The sequence below is a fragment of the Trypanosoma brucei genome, chromosome 9 (genome assembly GCF_000002445.2).
Source record: "Trypanosoma brucei brucei TREU927 chromosome 9, whole genome shotgun sequence".
Lineage (NCBI taxonomy): Eukaryota > Euglenozoa > Kinetoplastea > Trypanosomatida > Trypanosomatidae > Trypanosoma > Trypanosoma brucei.
In genome coordinates, this window is record NC_007282.1 from 2074229 (window position 1) to 2093260 (window position 19032).

Below are 19032 nucleotides of genomic sequence, written 5' to 3' on the forward strand. Positions count from 1 at the left end.
AAATAGCCAAGACGGACGTTAAATCACTTTCTCTTCCACTACGACACGAAATCAGACAAACGTGTGATATGAAAACGAAGAATTGAAAACACAAACATAAACATACGCATACAAAACACCCACCAAACCTCTTCTTAACAAATTGAAATAGCCGACAACGACATTTAAGGGAGGGGGGAAGCAGCAAAGTAACGCAAACTAACACAAACAGTAACAGAAACATTAAATACAAAAACACAATTCACCCAACCACACACAAATGTCTCCCCCTTCTTCCCAACCCCTCCATCATTATCATTCTTCAAAAAAAAGTTGGTTCAACCTGAGGTACCTCTGCATAAAAGAGAATATACGCCTTCTCAAGTTCTTGCATTACATCGACAGACCGCGAAGGTGTAATTGCTCCATCATTACAAAGGTACCACTCGCCAAACGCCACACGCACATAACTTGTGTAATGTCCAGACATCTCCGTACCGCTATGCATCAATACGCCATACAAACTATATCGCAATGATTTCTCCCCACCTGTCATGAAGGTTTCGGGGTATATGACATTTACAAGATTCTTCTTCCCATACTCGTCAAATCGTTTCAAATGCAAGACTAATAACTTTGGCCATTGCCTCACGACAACACATCGGCTTCCCGAGCGAAGGCGTTTGCATCGTGAGCAGTAAATACGATTACTTCCATCCATTTTCTCCGCTTTACCTTCCACAAAGTTAGCCTGAAGAATGGCCTCAAGATTGGCACCAAATGGCATTTCGTGTCCTATAGGTAATGAAAGATCCAAAAACGCTTCAAAGGTCCTTGAAGAATTTTCGCAGCTGTTACAGAAACAAGTCCCAAGCGTGGTTCCCCCAAAGAGATCGTAAATGGGAGATTTGTCGAAACATGCGAACTGATCACGCCACATCCCGAACGCTGTCTCCTCATCCTCCTTGCCAACATAACCCATATCATCAATGTGCAACTTAGCGCGAGGTGCGGTATTGATTTCATTGTGCACTACCGAAAGGAAGGTTCTAAGAAACTCATGCGCATCCGCTTGAGTGAAATCCTTAAATTCATCATTGTACTTCGCTGCTTCGGATTTGAAGGTAACGAGAAATTCCTTTGGGTCCCCTTCCGACATCCTAAAGAAGTTCAGCATCGCCGCCGCTGCCGGATGTGATTCAGCATTCAACTGGCACTGCTCTAAGGCGAGAGCCAACGACGGGCTCTGTCGAAGACACTGCACCACCGAATTCATATAACATGTGTTACCTAAATTTGGAAGCGGAATTGGCAGTGGCCACATGACATGTTTTGGCAACGCCGAAACACGGATGTGCGGCCTAGGCACCTCTAGATGAACATCAAATTCGACTGAAGGCGGGCGTGGGATTCTATCTTTCCTAATCGGACTAGTCGGTCGACTACGGGACGGCCGCCGGGTGTTTCCACGCGCCAGCTGAAGATCCGCCAACGAAAACAACTGAGAGTCAGTTGTGTCAGTCCGCTGCAATGTACTTTTCTCACGTGGGAGTGCAGTACTATCGGTTACGGCAGTGTGCCGGGGGTATAAATGCGGCAGTTGATGTTCCGACACCTGTGACACCACCGCAGGGACAACACCGGGAATCTCCGCACGCATCAGAAATAACCCCCCACCACACCACACCCGTCGTTTGTTGCGTTGGTAATGCCGTGCACGAGGGCAGATGGAACAGAAACGGTAGTGGTAGGGACTTCTACGAAAGACGAACAAAAGGAGCCCCAGTAATGGAAGATTTTCTCGTTGCCACTCCTCTCACTTGGGTTGAAGAGCAGCAGTGACACAACCAACTACACACACACACAGACGCACAGGTAGACAAACACACACGAACCGCAGGTGAGTTCCACAACGCACGAGGTACACACAACCTTCACCGATTTCCCAAATTTCCCCCTTCCCCCAATTCTACCTTCTCTGCTTCCTCTTTTCTTTCGCCACTTCTCCTTTTGTGTGTGTGTGTGTGCGTGTGTGTGTGTGTCGCAATCAACGGATGCCCCAAGTCAGGTTGAGGGCTCCGTCTGTACTATTACTAAAGTGCTTGACACGGTGAAAGTGTGTCCGTAGACGGTCAGGTCAACTCCTCTTGGAGGGTCTGGTTCCCCCTATCTTCCGCTTAATGAGAACCTTCCCCTTGTAAAGCAAACATAATAATGATAGTGAAGAGGAAAAGGAAGAAGAAAAGAGAAGAGGATCAGTGACCTAGTTGGCTGGTTGGTGTGATACATTTCCCCACGTCCTTCCCTTCATCCAAGGAATACACCCAACATATGTGCATGTATGCATGTATATATACAAGTGCAGTGAAAGGGCAACAGTCATGCACACGTTTATGTGTCTAATATTATACACACCCGAAAACAGAGGGGGTGCTTGAGTAATGAGAGGAGCAAAGACAACACTTTAACCATATCTTCGTAGGTATGTAAAGATATATGTAATCTCATATATGCATCCCTGTGCTTTCGCACATGTTATTGTGGCGTTGCCGTGAAAAAAAAAAATTTTAAAAAAGATACTTACCGGAGCCAGAAAAGGTACAATCAAATGCAGAAAACAGGAGCACACACAAATATATGCCCTGACACGAACGGAGGAAACACTATATACATGGGGCACATATGTGTGATTACCATTTACGTAAACAGAGGTGGACACCATGGTGAAAACAGCTACACTAATTTTATTGAATCAATGTTTTGTTTTCGTTTCCACACCTCACTCTTCTAAACATCGGTATTGGACAGTTGGGACGTAGTTCTGCTTCTCATAATATGAAACCTGCGAACCTTAGAACTGCTTTCTCCAAAACACCCTATTGCTGCTGTTGTCGCTTTTTTGTGTGTCAACTTTGCCGTTTTATTTTTTTCCCACAATCTCATGCCGGACATGAAGCTACGCGAAGGCAGAACCACGATCTACTGTGAGAGACAACCATGCGAGGAAGGGAATGAAGCCTTGAAACCACAGGAAAGACATGATTAGCAGCTCCATTCAACCCATTTTTCCCTCTTGCGTCCTCTATTTCTTTTCTTTCTCTAGTTATTACTCTCCCGCTCCCGTTATGTCGCCGGACTCCACATGCGTAACATCGTTAACCGGCCCGTCGGGTCACCAATTACCACCGCCGCGGCCTTATCGCTAGGCTCTGTAGCCACATCCCAAGCAGTAATTTCACATTCATGAACAAACTCAGCATCAGCCACGCCTTCTATGACCTCATCTTCAGGTTCTTCTTCCATTAGTTCAATGCTCTCTCCTTGCATTTCATCTACAGTGTCATCGTCAGGCACGGGAAAGGGCATATGCTTCCTTGGAAGCACCCAAAACTTCAACTGCTTGTCGTTGCCCAAGGCGAAAATGCCATCGTCACCCCACTTGAAGCGTAACCCGCTCACAGTGGGTAAAGCGGAATAGCGGAATGCGCTGAAGTGATTTGTTGGCGTCACCGTGAGAACATCCACAGCCGCATCTCCAACTTGTCGTATCCGTGACCACGGAAGACGGTAGACTGCAACGGATCCATCTTCAAGCCCGGCCGCCACCATCCGCTCATTTGAGGAGAGTTGATACACTACGTGATTGCAAGAGCTCACCAATACGGCCACTTCCCGCCCCGCTTCCACATCGCACAACCGCAGTTGCCGGGGTGGTGGCAAATGTCCGCTGGCTGTTGGAGGGAATGGTGCTGGGTAAAGAAGAAAGTGGGTACAGGAGCGAATCATCTTTCCGGATTCTACGCTGAAGGGAAGGCTAAAGGTTCTCTCCTTTTCGAAGGCATTGCGTGCAGTACTCAATTGCCACATTATTACAACATTGTGACAAACACTGTAGAATATTTCGTCCTCGGACCTATGCGGCAACACGGTAGTGAAGCCTCGTATCCTGTTGATGTCTGCCATCTCGCATTTTTCCAAGAAATGGCGCTGATCCACATCCAGTACAACAGAAGTTTTTTCTGTGTCGTAAGCGCGAAGGTAGAGATCCTCAGTGGTTACTAAGTAGAAACGGCCACGGGCAGAGAAGGCCACAGAAGTCAGTGGTGCTCCAAAAGTGCCGCCATCGCACCGGGAGACGATGTTCATCTCCGCACTGTCATAGATTAGTAACGTACGGTCGTGACAAACTGTGGCGTGGTAAGCTCCCGTTTCGCACCACAATAAACTTTCCACAGCAGACGGCGAGCGCCTCACCTGCACTTCTACAGCACCCGTAACAGGATGTACCGCGCAGATACTGCGATCGGCACTAGCGGTGATAATACGTTTACCGCGTGAGGGAATGCAGCAAGCGGTAATCGTCCTCTGATGAATTTGTTTTTTCGCTGAAAGGGCCATAGTGGTGAAAAACGATAGGCGGCGCTGGCGGAGTGGGCAGGTGATGGTTAGCATTTGAGTAACGTACGCTCTCGCATCCATTGAAACGTATGGGTACCGGTTTCCACTTTCAATCGCTGTCCCAACCACCAGGTGTGGATACTTGGTTAATTTTGAGTTATACTGCCGCAAAAAGTATATGTAGTCGCGTAGACGAAGAATTGATGTTGGTTTCTGGCGGGTGGTTACATCAACATCTTCGTCGAATGTATATTCACCAACTTCATAGGACTCATGGAAGGAATTAAAGGCACTGATGAGCTCCCTTACCAGATGGTAACCGAGTGAATTACGGTATACAACCATCAAATAGGGCATGGTTAGCACGACGCGGTGTATGACGTGAGCTTCCTGCGCCTCCACAGCGTGGTACGGTAGTTCCTTTACCGCCGTTCGCTCGAACGGATTTGTTGATGATAGTCCAAGAAGCACCTCCCCTTTCTCACGCCCAAGAACCTCGTGCACCACATCATGATAACAACGCAGCAGCATACCGTGCCACACCTTGTAATCGCTCTCGCTTCCCTCCTCCAGAACATCTTCGCGTTTAATCAGCTCGCGGAACGCGCGTGATCGTATACAGACACGAACGTTAAGAGCGTTTCCACCTTCTGTTCCAATGTTACATACTGTGCCACTGTAAATCAAGGGCCTCATCATGCGAATTAAGCGGTTAAAACGCGTGCAGGTCAACTGTAACATGGCACGCAGTTGGGGTTCATGAATACCCCATCGGGAACAAACGAGCAAACGCGTGCACTTTCGGATAAGGGCCGTGCCAAAGCTATCGTTCAGTTTGTCATAGACCTGTTGCACCATACCATCAACTGTGCCGGGTAGTGAAACCTTTATTGCATGTGTCCCCAGACCAGGTGCCTCATTAAAACTGCGTAGCACATCTACAACCTGTAAAACATACTCTGGGCACAGTGCTTGCTCCTTCTGACGAATCAACATAAAGTCATCGTCCGACAGGGTCACACCAATTCTTCCCATGACCTCAGGTCGAAGCATATCATCAAAATCATTAGGCGTCATGTTACCCACTGGGAGGAACTCTACGCTGTCTTTGCCACGTGTTTGTAATTGTTTGTACAGTGTGGAATCCGTCTCACATCCCAACACCAGTCGTACGTTGCGGGACAAACAATACGGCAAACAAGCGAAAGCACCAGGTCGTAGAGCTGGCGCTTCCCAAACGTCTTTCCCAGTTTTCTCGCACATCCTTAGTGCCGTGCACGGTTCTACGGGCGCAATGACATTATCTATTCCATCTAGAATAACAACAGTAATAACTTTTTCATTTCCATCGGACTTAGCATCGCCGTTGCCGTTAAGTTGCTCAGCCATCTTTCCCTTTTCTGTTATGGTATCCAAAAACAGTTTTTGAAGCCGACCCAAGTCCACCTCACCGATCGCTGATCGATACACCTCCTGATTAGGATACAACTGATGAATAATGGTACATATAATATTGCGGAGCTCTGTGGGCTCCTCTGTCAGCAGAGCAGAGTGTGTCGTGTGGTACGCTACACGGCATTTCTGCGCGCTTTTCGTCAGTAGTCCCCACGTGAATGATGAAATGAGTTCACTGACTGCACTGATGTCTGCACTATGCAACAACAGAGAATTTCTGCTAGGCGGCGCAATAACGTACAGGTCCAATCGGTTGGTGATATTCTTTTTCACCAAATGACAGTGAAGGCGCGAGAAGAGAAGTGTGTGTAACCATTCGTGATATTGTTTTAGTTTTTGTAACACCTTTTCCTTCTCGGCCGATCCATAGAAGTACGAAGGGTGTCCTTCCTTAACCGGTGGAAAGTGGGCCGACATCACGCGTTGTATCCGCTCATACACGGCTTGACAGAACTCTTCCAAATGCTTAAGGTGGACCTGGCCGTCTGCACCACACCGGTCAAACTCAGCGTTGTAGTCAGGTATCACGAGCTCTGGTGTATCTGCTCCCTCAACAACGTACTGTTTGAACACCTGGTGCTCCTGCCACTTCTTCTCCTTTACAGCAGCATCGCAACAAATTAACTGTGATGGGCACACTTCTTTTGCAGCCACAGTGCACGTACGGCGCACCTGCCGTTGAAGATAGTCTGGGTGCTCAATAGGGGGTTCCTCCGTCAGTAGCGGCGCCAATGAGGGTGGAATTCCAAGCTTGCGGGTTCCCTTCCGCGTGGCTATTATACGCCAACTGGAGACCTCCATAGCTCGTCTGTGTGCGGCATGTAAAACTGGCTGAAGTGGTGGAGCTTGAGGACTTTCGGAGGGAACCACTTGTGAGCTCATGGACCTGAGTCGGTAGGGTGCGCCCAAACTCTGACGGTTCAACATGTCGTTCGCCGTCATGGCGCGATAGTCTCCTTCACGGTCTCCTATAAGTTCAAGAGTCAAGAATCGAGACTTCTCAACGTCACGCAAAACATCCACCTGAATGGCAAAACGTAGATTCTTCAGGCACACGCCGGCCGGCTCCTCTGGGGGGCTAAATAAGGGATTAAGATGGACCCTGCTTCCAACGAATTCCTCATTCAACAGAGGAAACACCCGGTTGAGGAGCAGCTCTGTTTCCGAATGGAATATGAATGGTGGAGCCAGGATGGCCACCTCCAACAACCGCCACCCGGATTCGATGTGGGGAAGGGGAACAAACTTGTTACCTGAAGCAACCACCGACTTTGTAAAGGTGGAAAGCCGATCTAGTGCAACCGTTTCCTTCTGCATCCAATCAGCCTTGCGCACCGTCTCCCGCATTGTTGAAGCAAAAGTACTTGTTGCCGGTTTCTCTTCAACAACAGTGCCAGTGATCCTATTCCCCTCAGCGTCCACCCTGAATGCTTCAATTGCGCACCGCCCCTCAGCACACTCCTCGCGAGTGGCCACCTCTTTACCTGAGGCATTACCTGCCGTCTCACACAGTCTATTTCGTTCAAGAGCCTTCTCAATCTTCTTCATAACTCCTTCAGGTACCTGTGTGTTGCTCAGGTCGGCATGTACAATACCAGGGTTATGTTGCAGCAGTGAAAGGACCGCCAATCCGGCAGTGAGAGAAATAGTGTTACCTGAAAAATCGAGTTTTTCTAGACTCCGATGCTTAATCATTGCCCGACAGAAGAAAGCAACAGAGTCATTGTTGAGACCACTGCAAGGAACAATGAGCTCCTTCAACTTGTCGTTCTTCACAAGGAGGCTCGTCACAGCCTGAAGCCCAACGGCACCGATATAATTCCGCCTAAGATCCACAACCTCACTAAAACGTATGGTTTCCACTTGCGACGAAAGCAGTGGGTTCATTTTAGCTTTCAATGAAATGTAATTGGCGACAAGCTCCTCGTACGCGTCCGTGCTTCTCGTGTCCTCCTTCTGCGGCATGAACTGCGAGGGAAGAAGAACAGGACTCTGCGCGTTAGTCATCTTTGCAATTATTTTCTAAACCCCAACAATAATAAATTCTCCCACACCCGTCTCAATTGGGTTCCCTCCTTCTACTCGGTCTTCTTTTAACCAGTTCTTGCTTTTCCCCTAGCCTTGGGTATATCAAACCCCTATCTGGCCTTCCGATGACGTTAGTCACTTTTGTTCTTTCTTATCTCTGCCCTATCTTCAAGTGAAACAATGAACAACAAATTGAAAATGGTGGAAAACGAAATGAATGAAGACATATTCTGCCTAATACAAAAATAAAACAACAGGTGTCTAGTAAAAACATAAAAAGAGACGGGTGTATAGAACAACGAGCAAGGAAGCGCATAACCTTCGGATGCAAGACATAATTGTAATGAAAACACACTGCCAGCGCAAAACCACAATATGCACATGATTCTCGGCCATTCCCTGCCTCTCCACCATGCCTTGTCAACGAGCTACCGTTTTCTTTTTGTTTTTACCATCTTCCCACTCTAAGGCATCTTTCCTGCCCTAACCCCTGTGTACTCGATCATGCACCACTCATCGCCAACAGCAGTTCCTCGTCCGTCATGACTGGTCCTAGTTTATCCCCGCCAGGCATCCCATCACCATTAGTATTGTCAACATCATTTCCACTGTCACCATCCTCATCCTCATCATATACGTCGTTTTCTTCAACCTCCTCCTCCTCCTCACCGCTTTCGTCTTCATCGCACAACTCAGTGGCAAACACTCCGTTCGGGCAGTTTGTTCGGTTGATTAGCCGACCAACCCACGACTTCTCCGGCGCAATGAGACCTATAAAATTCGAGAACTCCGCCGTGGCGACATCCAAAAGCTCCTCACGACTGACCGGCCCCGTCCCGCATACCTGACAGCCCTCATGAAGAAACTGCTGCTCTGTGATAATTAAGCGGCACCGGCGGCAGGCGAGGTAACCATGGTCTCCAACCGGAAGCTGTGGCGGTGGCTCGCTGTCACCACTCATTGGAGTCCACACACACGGACACGCACAAGCACACCTTTTAGTGTTAGTGTAGGTGTTGCCGTTGATGCCTAAATATGTTTTTACCTCTTCTTCCACTCTGCCGCTGATTGTCCCCCCCCCCTTTCCTCTCAAATCCAAAAGACTACTAACAGTTGCAATCCGAACAAACAGAAATAAATAGTTCAAAGCGAAGAAGCAAAGAAAAAAGGGGAACTGGTGCGGCACGGCGTGCCGTTGACGCAGAGCAGTGCTAACATCATGTAAATAACCGGGTTTAGACGGTGAAGCAACGGGCAAAGATTCATTTATGGCATCACAACAAATAACGGCCGGAAGAAAAAGAGGAAAAATATCCATGACGTGATGGTATGTCCTCCCGCTCTTTCCAACCCTCGTCTGTACCCCTTATTTACCACGTAGTCCTCGATCTGTCGCCCACCATTTTGCACTATTATTAGCCTATGCGAGCCAAAAATGGATCAAATGTGTTAATATCCTTCGTTGCGACTGCAGCAATGTATGGGCAGCCGAGTGCATCTACTGTGAGCACAAATTGCAGATTGCACAACTCAAGTACCCGTTGAGACGTTAGTGAGGGATCTCGCGCATTGGCTCCGACCTCGCTCCCGCTGAAAGTTATGACAGAAGTGCTTGTACTTCCGCAATCACCTCTGTCCGGCAAGGCGATACAGGGACAAAACATTAATTCATTTGTAACCACTAGCGCAAGGCTCTCAAACAGCCTTAGAAGATCCACCAACGCCATGCGTTCAACCGCCGCTTCGGCGCCAACCCCCTTATGGTTGCTGCTGAGCTCATCACGCACCCTCTTTGGTATGAAGTACTTCATAGGAATTCGCATCACGGACCCGTCGGGCCTCCTCCTCGTGTCGTGCACCAGTTGAATCAACCCGCCAACGGATGCAACAACATCGCCGCTGCGGTACGTCTTACCGGCGAATACCCGACGTGTGACGTCACTCAACAAACTCCGTACTGCTCGAAGTGCATTCGCGTCATCGTCCCCACTACCACTACAAATCAGTGAGTCTGACAACAGGAAGAAGTAATCGGTACAGAACCCCCGCTCGGCAGCGGGGGAACTACCAACTGTACCACAGCGCTTGGCGATATCATATTTCCCGGGCACGTGCGGATCACTAATGTTTTGGTCCTCTTTTACCCACAATTCTTCCTTCTTTCGCCGGACCCGGGGCTGGCGACCTCTCCGAGGTCGCTTCTTTCCGCGCGTTTCGTGGGGTTCCTCCTCTGCCCCATCCTCATCATCCTCGTTGCGCTCGTTTTGCGAGGAACTACCACCACAATTATTGTCACTTTGGTGCATTTCGTCTGACAACGGTTGATCGGCCTCCTGTTCCGCTAGCGTATTCACTGTATACAAAAATATGTCATTATGGGTGTCAAATTTGGAGTGTCTGCCGATCGTCGTAAGCGGCACCGCCGCATCCCAAACCTGCCACGGTAAGAACGGAACGTTCAGGGGCCAATTTATGGGATGAGATGTAAACAGCGTGGTTGAAGAAGCTTGTGTGCTTCCACTTCCACTTGAACTCTTGCTTTGACTGCCGCGGATGTTGTCCTCGTTATGTATGTCCTTGGACTGCATGGACAAATGAGAACAGTGAGAGTTAGCCTCAGGACTGGAACCAACAGTGCCATCTGCAATATTTTGTGCGTCTGTGGAACTGATGGTTTCACGCTGCGAAGCAACGGGTTCGGTCGGTAACGTGGGGCCCGTCAACACCTCTTGCGGCAGCGGCGCCCTGCAGCAAACCGCAACTAACCGAGTTCGATATACCCGAGGTGAGCGACAGTACGGGCAGAAGTCAACTTGGGGTGTGGGAAAGTTGCGGATGCTCCACATTCCACATTGTGGGCACTCCCAAAACAACTCCACGTCAGTATCACTCGTACTCGTACTTGGTTGGCCACTGCCGCTCCTGCTCCGCTCGGTAACCCCTCCACTGGTTACTCTATTTTGGTTGCTGCAGCAGGGTTGCAAGCTGTTAGCTGACAATACTCCCACAATCCTCGAGTTTCCCCCGCGATTGTCAACACTAATATTGCTGTCGTTGTACTTGCCCTCAAGCCTCGTTACACCCCGAAATTGAAATGGCATGGGACTTCTCACGCGATATCGTGTCAACAACTCACCTTTGATCCCCGTCCACGGGCTGTGCGTCAAGTTGTGAGCCTTCCCATACGACATAAGAATTTCCTCCCCCTTATTAATGATTCGTCTGCTGACAAGAGCAGTGTATGTCTCCCCACGTGCGGTGAAGCGGCTCTCCGCACTAATGTTTGCCGTAACGCCCTCCATCCCTCTCGGATCGTTCGCAAACCGACCATAATTTCCAGCAAACTCCGCATCCAGTGCGTAATCATCACTGAGTGATCCGTAACCCATGGTATATGTTCTCGAGCTGCATGAAGTCCCAAAAATCTCCACATAACCGCTGTAGGGCGTGACAACAAAATTCGCTGGAATCGTCCTCTTCGCAAAGAGGCCAATTTGCCCGAATGCCGGATGACGTCTGTCTGTAATCACCCGTAACTCTGTGTAATTCCCCGGTAAGTACACCGGCACGGTGAAGCACGGCAGAATATCCGAATCAATGAGTGACTCGGCGTGAGCAAGAACCCCCATATGGAAAATCATGCGGTCATGTTTGCTGATTGACGGATCGAAGGCCAGAAAATTCCGTGATTGTTCTCCCACGGGGAACTTAAGTGAGCGACGGGCAGGGGCACATCGTAACGGGGAATGCACATCCATTCCACACGAGGAAACACTGCAATCGTAAATGATAGTAAAAGGAAAATGGGACGAGGTGTTGTGAAGTGGGAAATGCTCTCACTGACGTGAAGACACAGACGCACACGCACGCGCACAAAACGCTTTCGCTGCGGTGTACGACTCTCCCTAACTCCTCCACGATCGCCGCTGATATATTGGGCTTCGTTGCAAGTACACCGCAACGAAGAGCACACACAGTGAAAAAAAAAAGGAAGGGGAGTGTCAAAAAATAGAAGGGGGAAGGAAATAAGGTACAGGGGAGAATAAAATCGACCCAAGCAACTAATACACTAACGGGACACGCCATAATAATGAAACATAGGTGTTATCGGCACCACCGGCGAATGTTTTCCACTTTTGAAAACTCCACCTCCAAATCCACCGCCACCGGTGCCGTTAGCCGCAGCGCCACAGATTTTTACCAGGTGGTGAGACGTGCTAGCCCACGAACCGCATAGTCGAGACGTTACCACACACCACTCAGGTATAAACGTGTACACATTCCAGTTAAACGACCAAAATAAAACAAAAAAGGGACTTGTGGTTTACACCTGCAGGTCTTCACCCCCTGCCTCCGCCACACACAAACACCTTTTTTACCTAGACAAAGTCTTAAAAACAGCAGTCACAATCAAAGGGGCAATTTGGAGTTGTCCCCGCATTGGGGTTTGATGATGTAATTTTCCGCAGCTCCTCTACGGTAATGATGCGGTCAACACCTTCCCGCCTGAGCAATGTTTCCGGTACTTCACAATCAGCCAGTGGGCCGCCACCTTTTCCCGTCTTCTTATTTCTACCCTTCTTTTCCTTTGGCTGTGAGGACACGTTAAAGAAATCTGCATCGCTCAGCTCCAACGTCTTCTCTGGCGCACGATAAAGACCATCGGAGGTAGTGAGCCGTGACTGTCCCTTTACCGTGCCACGCGCCGGTTGGGCACTAGACTGCAGTTTTTTATCTTTAATTACACCAAAGATATCGGCAATATCCGAACCCTTATCCAAGACGGCTGTAGCGCACTTCCAAGCCATCTTTGATTCACTACCAGCCGGTGACGAACTGTGTTTTAGAATGCCCCTTCCACCAGGCTCTTGTTTTTTTGCCTTCTTCATTAGAAGCTACATGTGGGGTGAAAGAAAGAAGCGACCAATAGCCAAACAACACATATGATAAAAACATAGATAATCAAATACGCAATCATGTATGGTACAAAACAAAAAAGCGAGATGAAGTGCAGCACGTTGTTATGAATAACGGCAACTGAGGGGAACGTGTTTTTGAGTTCAGCATAATGGAGGGGATACCCAAACCCCCATAAATACACACTCGACGACCAAACACATCCCACTTCTCGAAAACGACATCAACTGTAAAGAGGACGAAAAAACAACACACAAACCAGTATTACTGGTGAGCAGATTGAACAGATATGTGGAAGTTTCACCACTCACACAATCTGTTATCACCACACAACAGATGACTATCATTCATTTCCCCACACAAATACTTGGGCCCATAAACCAAGTGTCTGCTACACATTTCCCTCTTCTCTCACCTGAAAGAGGGGAAAATAAACGCGGTCTCTCTGCTTCTCCGGGGGAGCAAACAGACAAAAGAAAAAGTAAGTTTAATACAATATGAAAGAAACAAACAAGAGCGCTTAAACGGACAGGAGTAAGCACCTCCTCACTATTACTTCTCTGAAGCGGGAGGAAGCCACCTTCTTGCCATCAAAGATGATGTACTGATGCTTTTCTGGGTACATATTCAACTAATCCACCCCGCCGTTCCCTACTCTGCTACCCTCAACATTCAGGCGGAACAGCTGAAAGCCATATACGGTACAGAATAATAAATTCAAATTCTGCACGTGCTTCTGAGCATAAATGTGCACACGCGGATAGTAGATAACGTATACACGGTTGGAGGATAGCTGGAAGCAGCGAAAATCAGATGACGTACTGGAAAGAAAAGGGGGGGGAGGAGCAATTCCACTCATCTTTTCTTTCAAGGGGCATTTTTTTGGTTAACGAACACCACTGGTTCACCGACGAATGGCACACCAGCCATTGTGCGTTCAATCTCCTCCACTGTTCGCGGGACGACCGTAAGGTTTACGACACCTGTTTCGGTAATTACCACATCGCTCTCAATGCGCACACCACCAAAGTTCCACAGCTTCCGGAGCCCTTCCTCATGGAGGTGAGGTTTCATTTCAGGGTTGACGAAGGCATCGGTAAGAAGCGAACGATTAATATAACAACCGGGTTCCACAGTGAGGCACATTCCCTTCTCCAGCACCCGTGCCGTTCTCAACTTACAGCAGTCGCTCTCGACAGGGCGCTTGGGACAATCTTCCAAGTAGCCCCCTACATCGTGCACATCCATGCCGAGCAAATGCCCCAGCCCATGAGGTTGGAAGAGACCCATAATACGCTTTTGCATTATGGTGTCTACATCTCCCATGAGTAAACCAGCACGCAGCAAGTGCTTGCACATGACACGCAACGCCAACTTGTGCATATCCACCCAGTTTGTACCGGGTCTGAGACTCTTCATCACTGAGTCGTGCGCGTCCAGAACGGCATTGTATATCATCACTTGGTCAGAGGTAAACTTACCGTTCACGGGAAAGGAGCAAGTAATGTCACTTGCATATCCCATGTAGTGGCCTCCCATATCTAGCAGGGCCATAGAGCCATCCTCAATGGGTGCGTCGTTATTTGGGTAATGCAGCACTGCGCCGTAGTGTCCCGTAGCGCAGATGCACGTATACGCCACCTTCCTGCAACCGCCGTGGTAATAAACATGATGCAAAAAGGTGGATTCGAGTTGGTGCTGGGACATACCGGGCTTGCACTGTTGCATCACATGAATGTGAGCATCGCTGGAAACACGACACACATACCGCAGAAGGTCGATTTCTAAATCCGTCTTGTAGCAGCGTTGCCGACTTAATGTATCAAAAAGAAAGTCAGTAGATGTATTCAACTTCGAAGGTTGGGGAAGTTGAGCCGTCAGCACATTGAGGCCACTGTCGCTGTTTACCCCCTTCATCACCTCAACCGTAGTCACACCCTTCGCAGCGAATGTTTCATTAATCTCATCCGTGTAGTAAACCTCCTCCACGCCCGTCGCCTCCTTGACGCTTGCGGGAGTGGGCAACTCACCCATCCAAACCGCGTATGATGCCGGGAGGCGGGGAATGAAAAGAATTCCAGTGCCATCAGTAAGAACAGCACCGAAACAATCAGGAATGTCACAACCGAATAGGTAAGCGAAATAACTCTCCTGCCAAAAGAGATGGTTCACATCAGTGGAGTTTACCGGAACCTCCGAACTCCCTTGAAGGAAAGCGGCGTGTGTGTCATCCATGCATGTCCGCATCGATGCAGCAAGGCGCTGGCGCTGCTCCTTGTACATATCTGGACTGATCTCGAATGGATAGGCGGTGTTGCGAATACAATTTGACGACATGTCGTGTTCTCTCTCTCTCTCTCTTTCTCTCTCTGAAAACGTCGCACAAGTCGGTTACAAGTGATCTTACCTTACTTTTGTTCCCCCTTTCCTTTCCCTCTCCTTCGTTGTTTGATACCACGGAGTTTGTCAATGCTATCAATTTCAAAGGAGAAGTGAGAAGCGCAGGGGGAGAGCGAACGGAATAAATGGGACATCTGATGAATGTAGCGCGCCGTAAAAAAGAGCATACAAAATCCAGCCATTGAAATAATTATAATCATGAAGGATTGTTATTGTTGAGGTGAGGCGGAAGAAAAGGTTGTCAGAGCCGCTACAAAATGATGATAATAATAATGATGATGATGATGGCATAAAACGAAGCAAAAGGAAGATAGCGCGGCTTTAGACTCATTAAACTACACAGCACCACGTATACCTGCACGCTTATATAAATATGCGCACGAAAATTTCCACCCTCCCCACTGACATCTCGGCGCCTGTTTCAAATCGAATATTCCCCTTTCCGATTCCTTTTATTTCCGTTCTTTTTTCTCAATTGTCATCTATCCCACTCTCCTCCACTTCACCTTTCTTTTTTTTTCTCTTTACATTCCCTTTCCATTCATTTCACCTTCTTCCTTTCCTTATATCTAGCTACTTTAACTTTTTCGTCATTATATATCACGGCGACAACAACAACAATAATAATAATGATGATAATATATACGTTCGTGCCGATGTTTATTTTCCTCCAAGCCCCTTTTGTGGAACGTAGAAAAATAGTATAGAAAATAATATATATATATATATATTTTTAAAAATATATAAAAGAAATATTTAAAAAAAAACATACAAATATACCAAAGTTGATTTGAAACGCTTCCCCACTTTCCCTTCCCCTCTTCCCCCGCCCCACCACGCACATGTCCCCATGTTTCTCTCACTGTGAGCACTAAATATATTTCACTACATTTTGTTTTTGTCTTTCAACTTCCAACAACCCACTTCCAATATGCGGGCAACCGCCCTTTTCTGTTCTTTTTTTTTTTCCTTTCATCATTTGGTGGAAAAAACAACAACAACAGAAAAAAAAAAAATCATCGCCTTCATCAGGCAAACCAAACTCGGTTATTTGTCAGGTCTGCACACGCACAGTTATATGGCACAAGGCGGAATAGAAATAAAAAAAGGTAAGAAAATTGTTTACACAAACAACGACAATAACAATTAAAAAAATTAAGAAACGAAAAAAAGAAGGGTGGAAAAAAATATATATGCGCCCAAACGCTCGGAATTGAACACATAATTTTTAAGCAAAACAAAAAGAAAGGGAGAGGGAGAGGGAGAGGGAGAGGGAGAGAGAAAAGACAACAGCTGGGGGACGGGGAAGAAAAGAAAAAAAAATCACCAAACGTCATGCCAAAAGGGGCTGCAAGAAAACACGCACACGCAGACACGAAAAGGAAAGGGAAGAAAAAGAAAAAGAAAAAGAAGAGGTGTAAAAGCGGGAATGTACTCCATCTATTTGACTACAAGACGTATTATATGTGTAAACATATAAACATGCGATTTGTGTTTGTGACATTTTTTTTTTTCCTGTACGCGCGTATATCATATGAAGCGAGTGGGTGAAGAACAAAAAAAAAAGAATATTCGAGAAGGAAGCACCATAACAATAGTAATAATAATATAATGCGAAAACAACACACCAACGGAAACAACATCAATACCGGAGCCTCCACTTATGTACATTCATACATGTACTTTTTGGGGGGGTTATCTGAACTTCCCAACGCGCTACAGTACAATTAAAAAACAAAAAGAAAAGGGAGTGAGGAAAAGAAGAAGAAGAGGAAAAAAAAGAGAGGATTGTGTACAAATGAGCATCTCCATAGGAGTTGGCGCAAGCACTAATGCTACTTCTCAGTCAAATGTTTGATCCGATGCCTGTTCATCTGACCCTCCACATCTAGTGCAGTTACAGAATAACCCTGTGCCTGTGCCCAGCTATGCAATATCTGCTCAATCTGAGATAACATTCTTTTTGACACCGCAGCATCCGAAATTGTGACGAGGCAGTCATCCCCATTATACATGAAAGTAACGCATTTAACGAGGGTGCCAAATTTGTCACGAAGGGAATCTGTATGAAAGCCACGGTTATCACTTCTGTGAAGTAAATAAGCTGCTGCCGAGCGTGGTTGGACAAGACAGTCTTCATTGTCATCCAAAAAGTGCACACTAAATATGCAACCATGAACTGGAGTGATGCCGCACAGGCGGCGGTAATCTGCATTCACCTGCGCAAGCTCTTGCTGCGCGAAAGCAAAGAGACTGCCTGTCATAAAGGCATCCCAGGCTGCATCATGCTCTTTCGGTCCACCATCTGTAGAAAAATTATTCGCCGCATCATGATAAATATCTACCGTCTTGTTTTGCTCGCTAAGGATGAGATATGTCTTCATTAGAGGTCCAGTGAGTCCGATAATGCTTTGCAAAGAAGGTGCACATGTTAACGTCCGAGTATCGTAGAACACTGGGAACACTTCGCGCACAAGTCGCTTAAACTCCACGATGTTCTGCGGAGGTTCTTTGTGCATCAAACAGCAAAGGAACGCCAAATCCGATAAACCATTGTGAATGACGAGAGGTTTGCGCCTCTGCCGAGTGGCCGTTACGAGAGCGGAGAGCAAACGTGTGCCGAAGTACCGCGGGTTCCGAAAGATGGTTTCATGAGTCGTAGCCTCCGGTGGTAACTTCTTCATGATTCGCTTCGAGACCCGCAATCCCAAATCCCGCATCAACGCATTAAATTTAGATAGGTGGGATTGGCTGAGGTGAGGTAAGCACACTTCCAAGCTTTCGTGTAGTTCACCGTTGCGAGCAAAATTCTCAATTTCGTTAAACTCACCGAGCAAGTGATCCCGTATGTCACAATCCGTAACCCCCTGCATCCACTGCCTCAGAGCAACCAACTTCGCATCCATCTCCTTTTTTGGATCCGATAGCTCAGCTGCAATGCGATCAGCCCTTCGCGCCCTCGCGTATGGTTCGAATGGAACGACGGACAACCCCTCGGAGATCCACATGTTTAAATCCATATTATTGCTCCGCAGGAACTCCATCGTTTTCGTCGACAGTACCAACTCGGGATCTTGATCATCCAACCAAGCAGCGGGAAGCAAGTAAAAGGAGTAGCTGCGTGCCCATAACTGACGCCTGGGGGAGGTCAGTCGTTTTTCCCAGCGAGTAGCAAGATCAATCGCCTTATCCACTTCATCAAGCGCATCGTATGCACTCAACTCATCGTATATGGTGCCTGCGCTGGTTTGCGAGCACCTCTGCCTGATTTTCTTTCGCAAATCCTCCATTTTGGAAACATCCTTAGGATCCACCCGCCCCTTGTTTGCCATAGATTGCAAAACCTCAACCAACCCTTGGACATCACTGTCCTGCGGACGGAAGGACTGCAATTCCTTCAACATCGTTTCCTTGTATGCGCTTGAAGCAGACGGGTCACCGGTGGCACCCCTGGAGTCCCGACCGCTTTGAGGAGACAGGAGTTCAGTACCCCGAAAAATACTGAAGCCAATCTGAACTACAGAAAAGTGACGAGCGGCCGCTATCTTGTCTTCGAATGCTTCCTCTGGTGGTCGTAGGAAGTTTGTTGTGGCTCTCCGATCAATGCCCGTGAACTCCATGTCAACGGCAATGTATGAGGCACCCTGAAGAGCAGCCACAAATTCGGGGTAAACTTCTTCAAAATTGTTCCGTGTAATGAGCTTCATATTTGCGTTTTCTTTTGGATATTCCTGCTTCCAACACCTCTTGTCACCTCGTTTCCTTTGTCTTTCTTGAACTCAATCGTCACCTAATACTAAATACTCTAAAAGTAATTTTTTTTTCAAAAAAAAAAAGGGAGGTTGGAAAAGACAC

At 47.6% G+C, this 19032-nt stretch overlaps 8 protein-coding genes across 8 annotated transcripts, besides 9 other annotated features; all 8 read right to left on the reverse strand.

Annotated features, from left to right (window-relative positions):
- Nucleotides 1–301: 301 nt before the first annotated feature.
- Nucleotides 302–1639, reverse strand: Tb09.211.4270 (ubiquitin carboxyl-terminal hydrolase, putative; the record flags this gene model as incomplete). Its single annotated transcript, XM_822474.1, has 1 exon — nucleotides 302–1639. The coding sequence occupies one exon, from the start codon at nucleotides 1637–1639 to the stop codon at nucleotides 302–304; it is 1338 nt and encodes a 445-aa protein (XP_827567.1).
- Nucleotides 1640–1990: 351 nt separating this feature from the next.
- Nucleotides 1991–2021: a microsatellite.
- A 512-nt stretch (nucleotides 2022–2533) lies between these two features.
- Nucleotides 2534–2554: a sequence feature (AT_rich).
- A 548-nt stretch (nucleotides 2555–3102) lies between these two features.
- Tb09.211.4280 (hypothetical protein, conserved) lies at nucleotides 3103–7839 on the reverse strand (the record flags this gene model as incomplete). Its single annotated transcript, XM_822475.1, has 1 exon — nucleotides 3103–7839. One exon carries the CDS (start codon nucleotides 7837–7839, stop codon nucleotides 3103–3105), a length of 4737 nt encoding a protein of 1578 aa, XP_827568.1.
- Nucleotides 7840–8362: 523 nt separating this feature from the next.
- Nucleotides 8363–9178, reverse strand: Tb09.211.4290 (hypothetical protein, conserved; the record flags this gene model as incomplete). Its single annotated transcript, XM_822476.1, has 1 exon — nucleotides 8363–9178. The coding sequence occupies one exon, from the start codon at nucleotides 9176–9178 to the stop codon at nucleotides 8363–8365; it is 816 nt and encodes a 271-aa protein (XP_827569.1).
- Nucleotides 9179–9275: 97 nt separating this feature from the next.
- On the reverse strand, nucleotides 9276–11618 carry Tb09.211.4300 (hypothetical protein, conserved; the record flags this gene model as incomplete). Its single annotated transcript, XM_822477.1, has 1 exon — nucleotides 9276–11618. The coding sequence occupies one exon, from the start codon at nucleotides 11616–11618 to the stop codon at nucleotides 9276–9278; it is 2343 nt and encodes a 780-aa protein (XP_827570.1).
- Nucleotides 11619–12251: 633 nt separating this feature from the next.
- Tb09.211.4320 (hypothetical protein, conserved) lies at nucleotides 12252–12749 on the reverse strand (the record flags this gene model as incomplete). The annotated part of the gene is made up of 1 exon (XM_822478.1): nucleotides 12252–12749. One exon carries the CDS (start codon nucleotides 12747–12749, stop codon nucleotides 12252–12254), a length of 498 nt encoding a protein of 165 aa, XP_827571.1.
- Nucleotides 12750–13644: 895 nt separating this feature from the next.
- Nucleotides 13645–15114, reverse strand: Tb09.211.4330 (aminopeptidase P, putative; the record flags this gene model as incomplete). The annotated part of the gene is made up of 1 exon (XM_822479.1): nucleotides 13645–15114. The coding sequence occupies one exon, from the start codon at nucleotides 15112–15114 to the stop codon at nucleotides 13645–13647; it is 1470 nt and encodes a 489-aa protein (XP_827572.1).
- Nucleotides 15115–15121: 7 nt separating this feature from the next.
- Nucleotides 15122–15148: a microsatellite.
- A 286-nt stretch (nucleotides 15149–15434) lies between these two features.
- Nucleotides 15435–15464: a microsatellite.
- A 150-nt stretch (nucleotides 15465–15614) lies between these two features.
- Nucleotides 15615–15742: a sequence feature (CT-rich).
- Nucleotides 15743–15785: 43 nt separating this feature from the next.
- Nucleotides 15786–15818: a microsatellite.
- A 72-nt stretch (nucleotides 15819–15890) lies between these two features.
- Nucleotides 15891–15956: a microsatellite.
- A 249-nt stretch (nucleotides 15957–16205) lies between these two features.
- Tb09.211.4340 (hypothetical protein, unlikely) lies at nucleotides 16206–16514 on the reverse strand (the record flags this gene model as incomplete). Its single annotated transcript, XM_822480.1, has 1 exon — nucleotides 16206–16514. The coding sequence occupies one exon, from the start codon at nucleotides 16512–16514 to the stop codon at nucleotides 16206–16208; it is 309 nt and encodes a 102-aa protein (XP_827573.1).
- Nucleotides 16422–16459: a microsatellite.
- Nucleotides 16515–16907: 393 nt separating the features above from the next.
- Nucleotides 16908–16960: a sequence feature (GA-rich).
- Nucleotides 16961–17012: 52 nt separating this feature from the next.
- On the reverse strand, nucleotides 17013–18884 carry Tb09.211.4350 (ribonuclease, putative; the record flags this gene model as incomplete). Its single annotated transcript, XM_822481.1, has 1 exon — nucleotides 17013–18884. One exon carries the CDS (start codon nucleotides 18882–18884, stop codon nucleotides 17013–17015), a length of 1872 nt encoding a protein of 623 aa, XP_827574.1.
- Nucleotides 18885–19032: the final 148 nt, after the last annotated feature.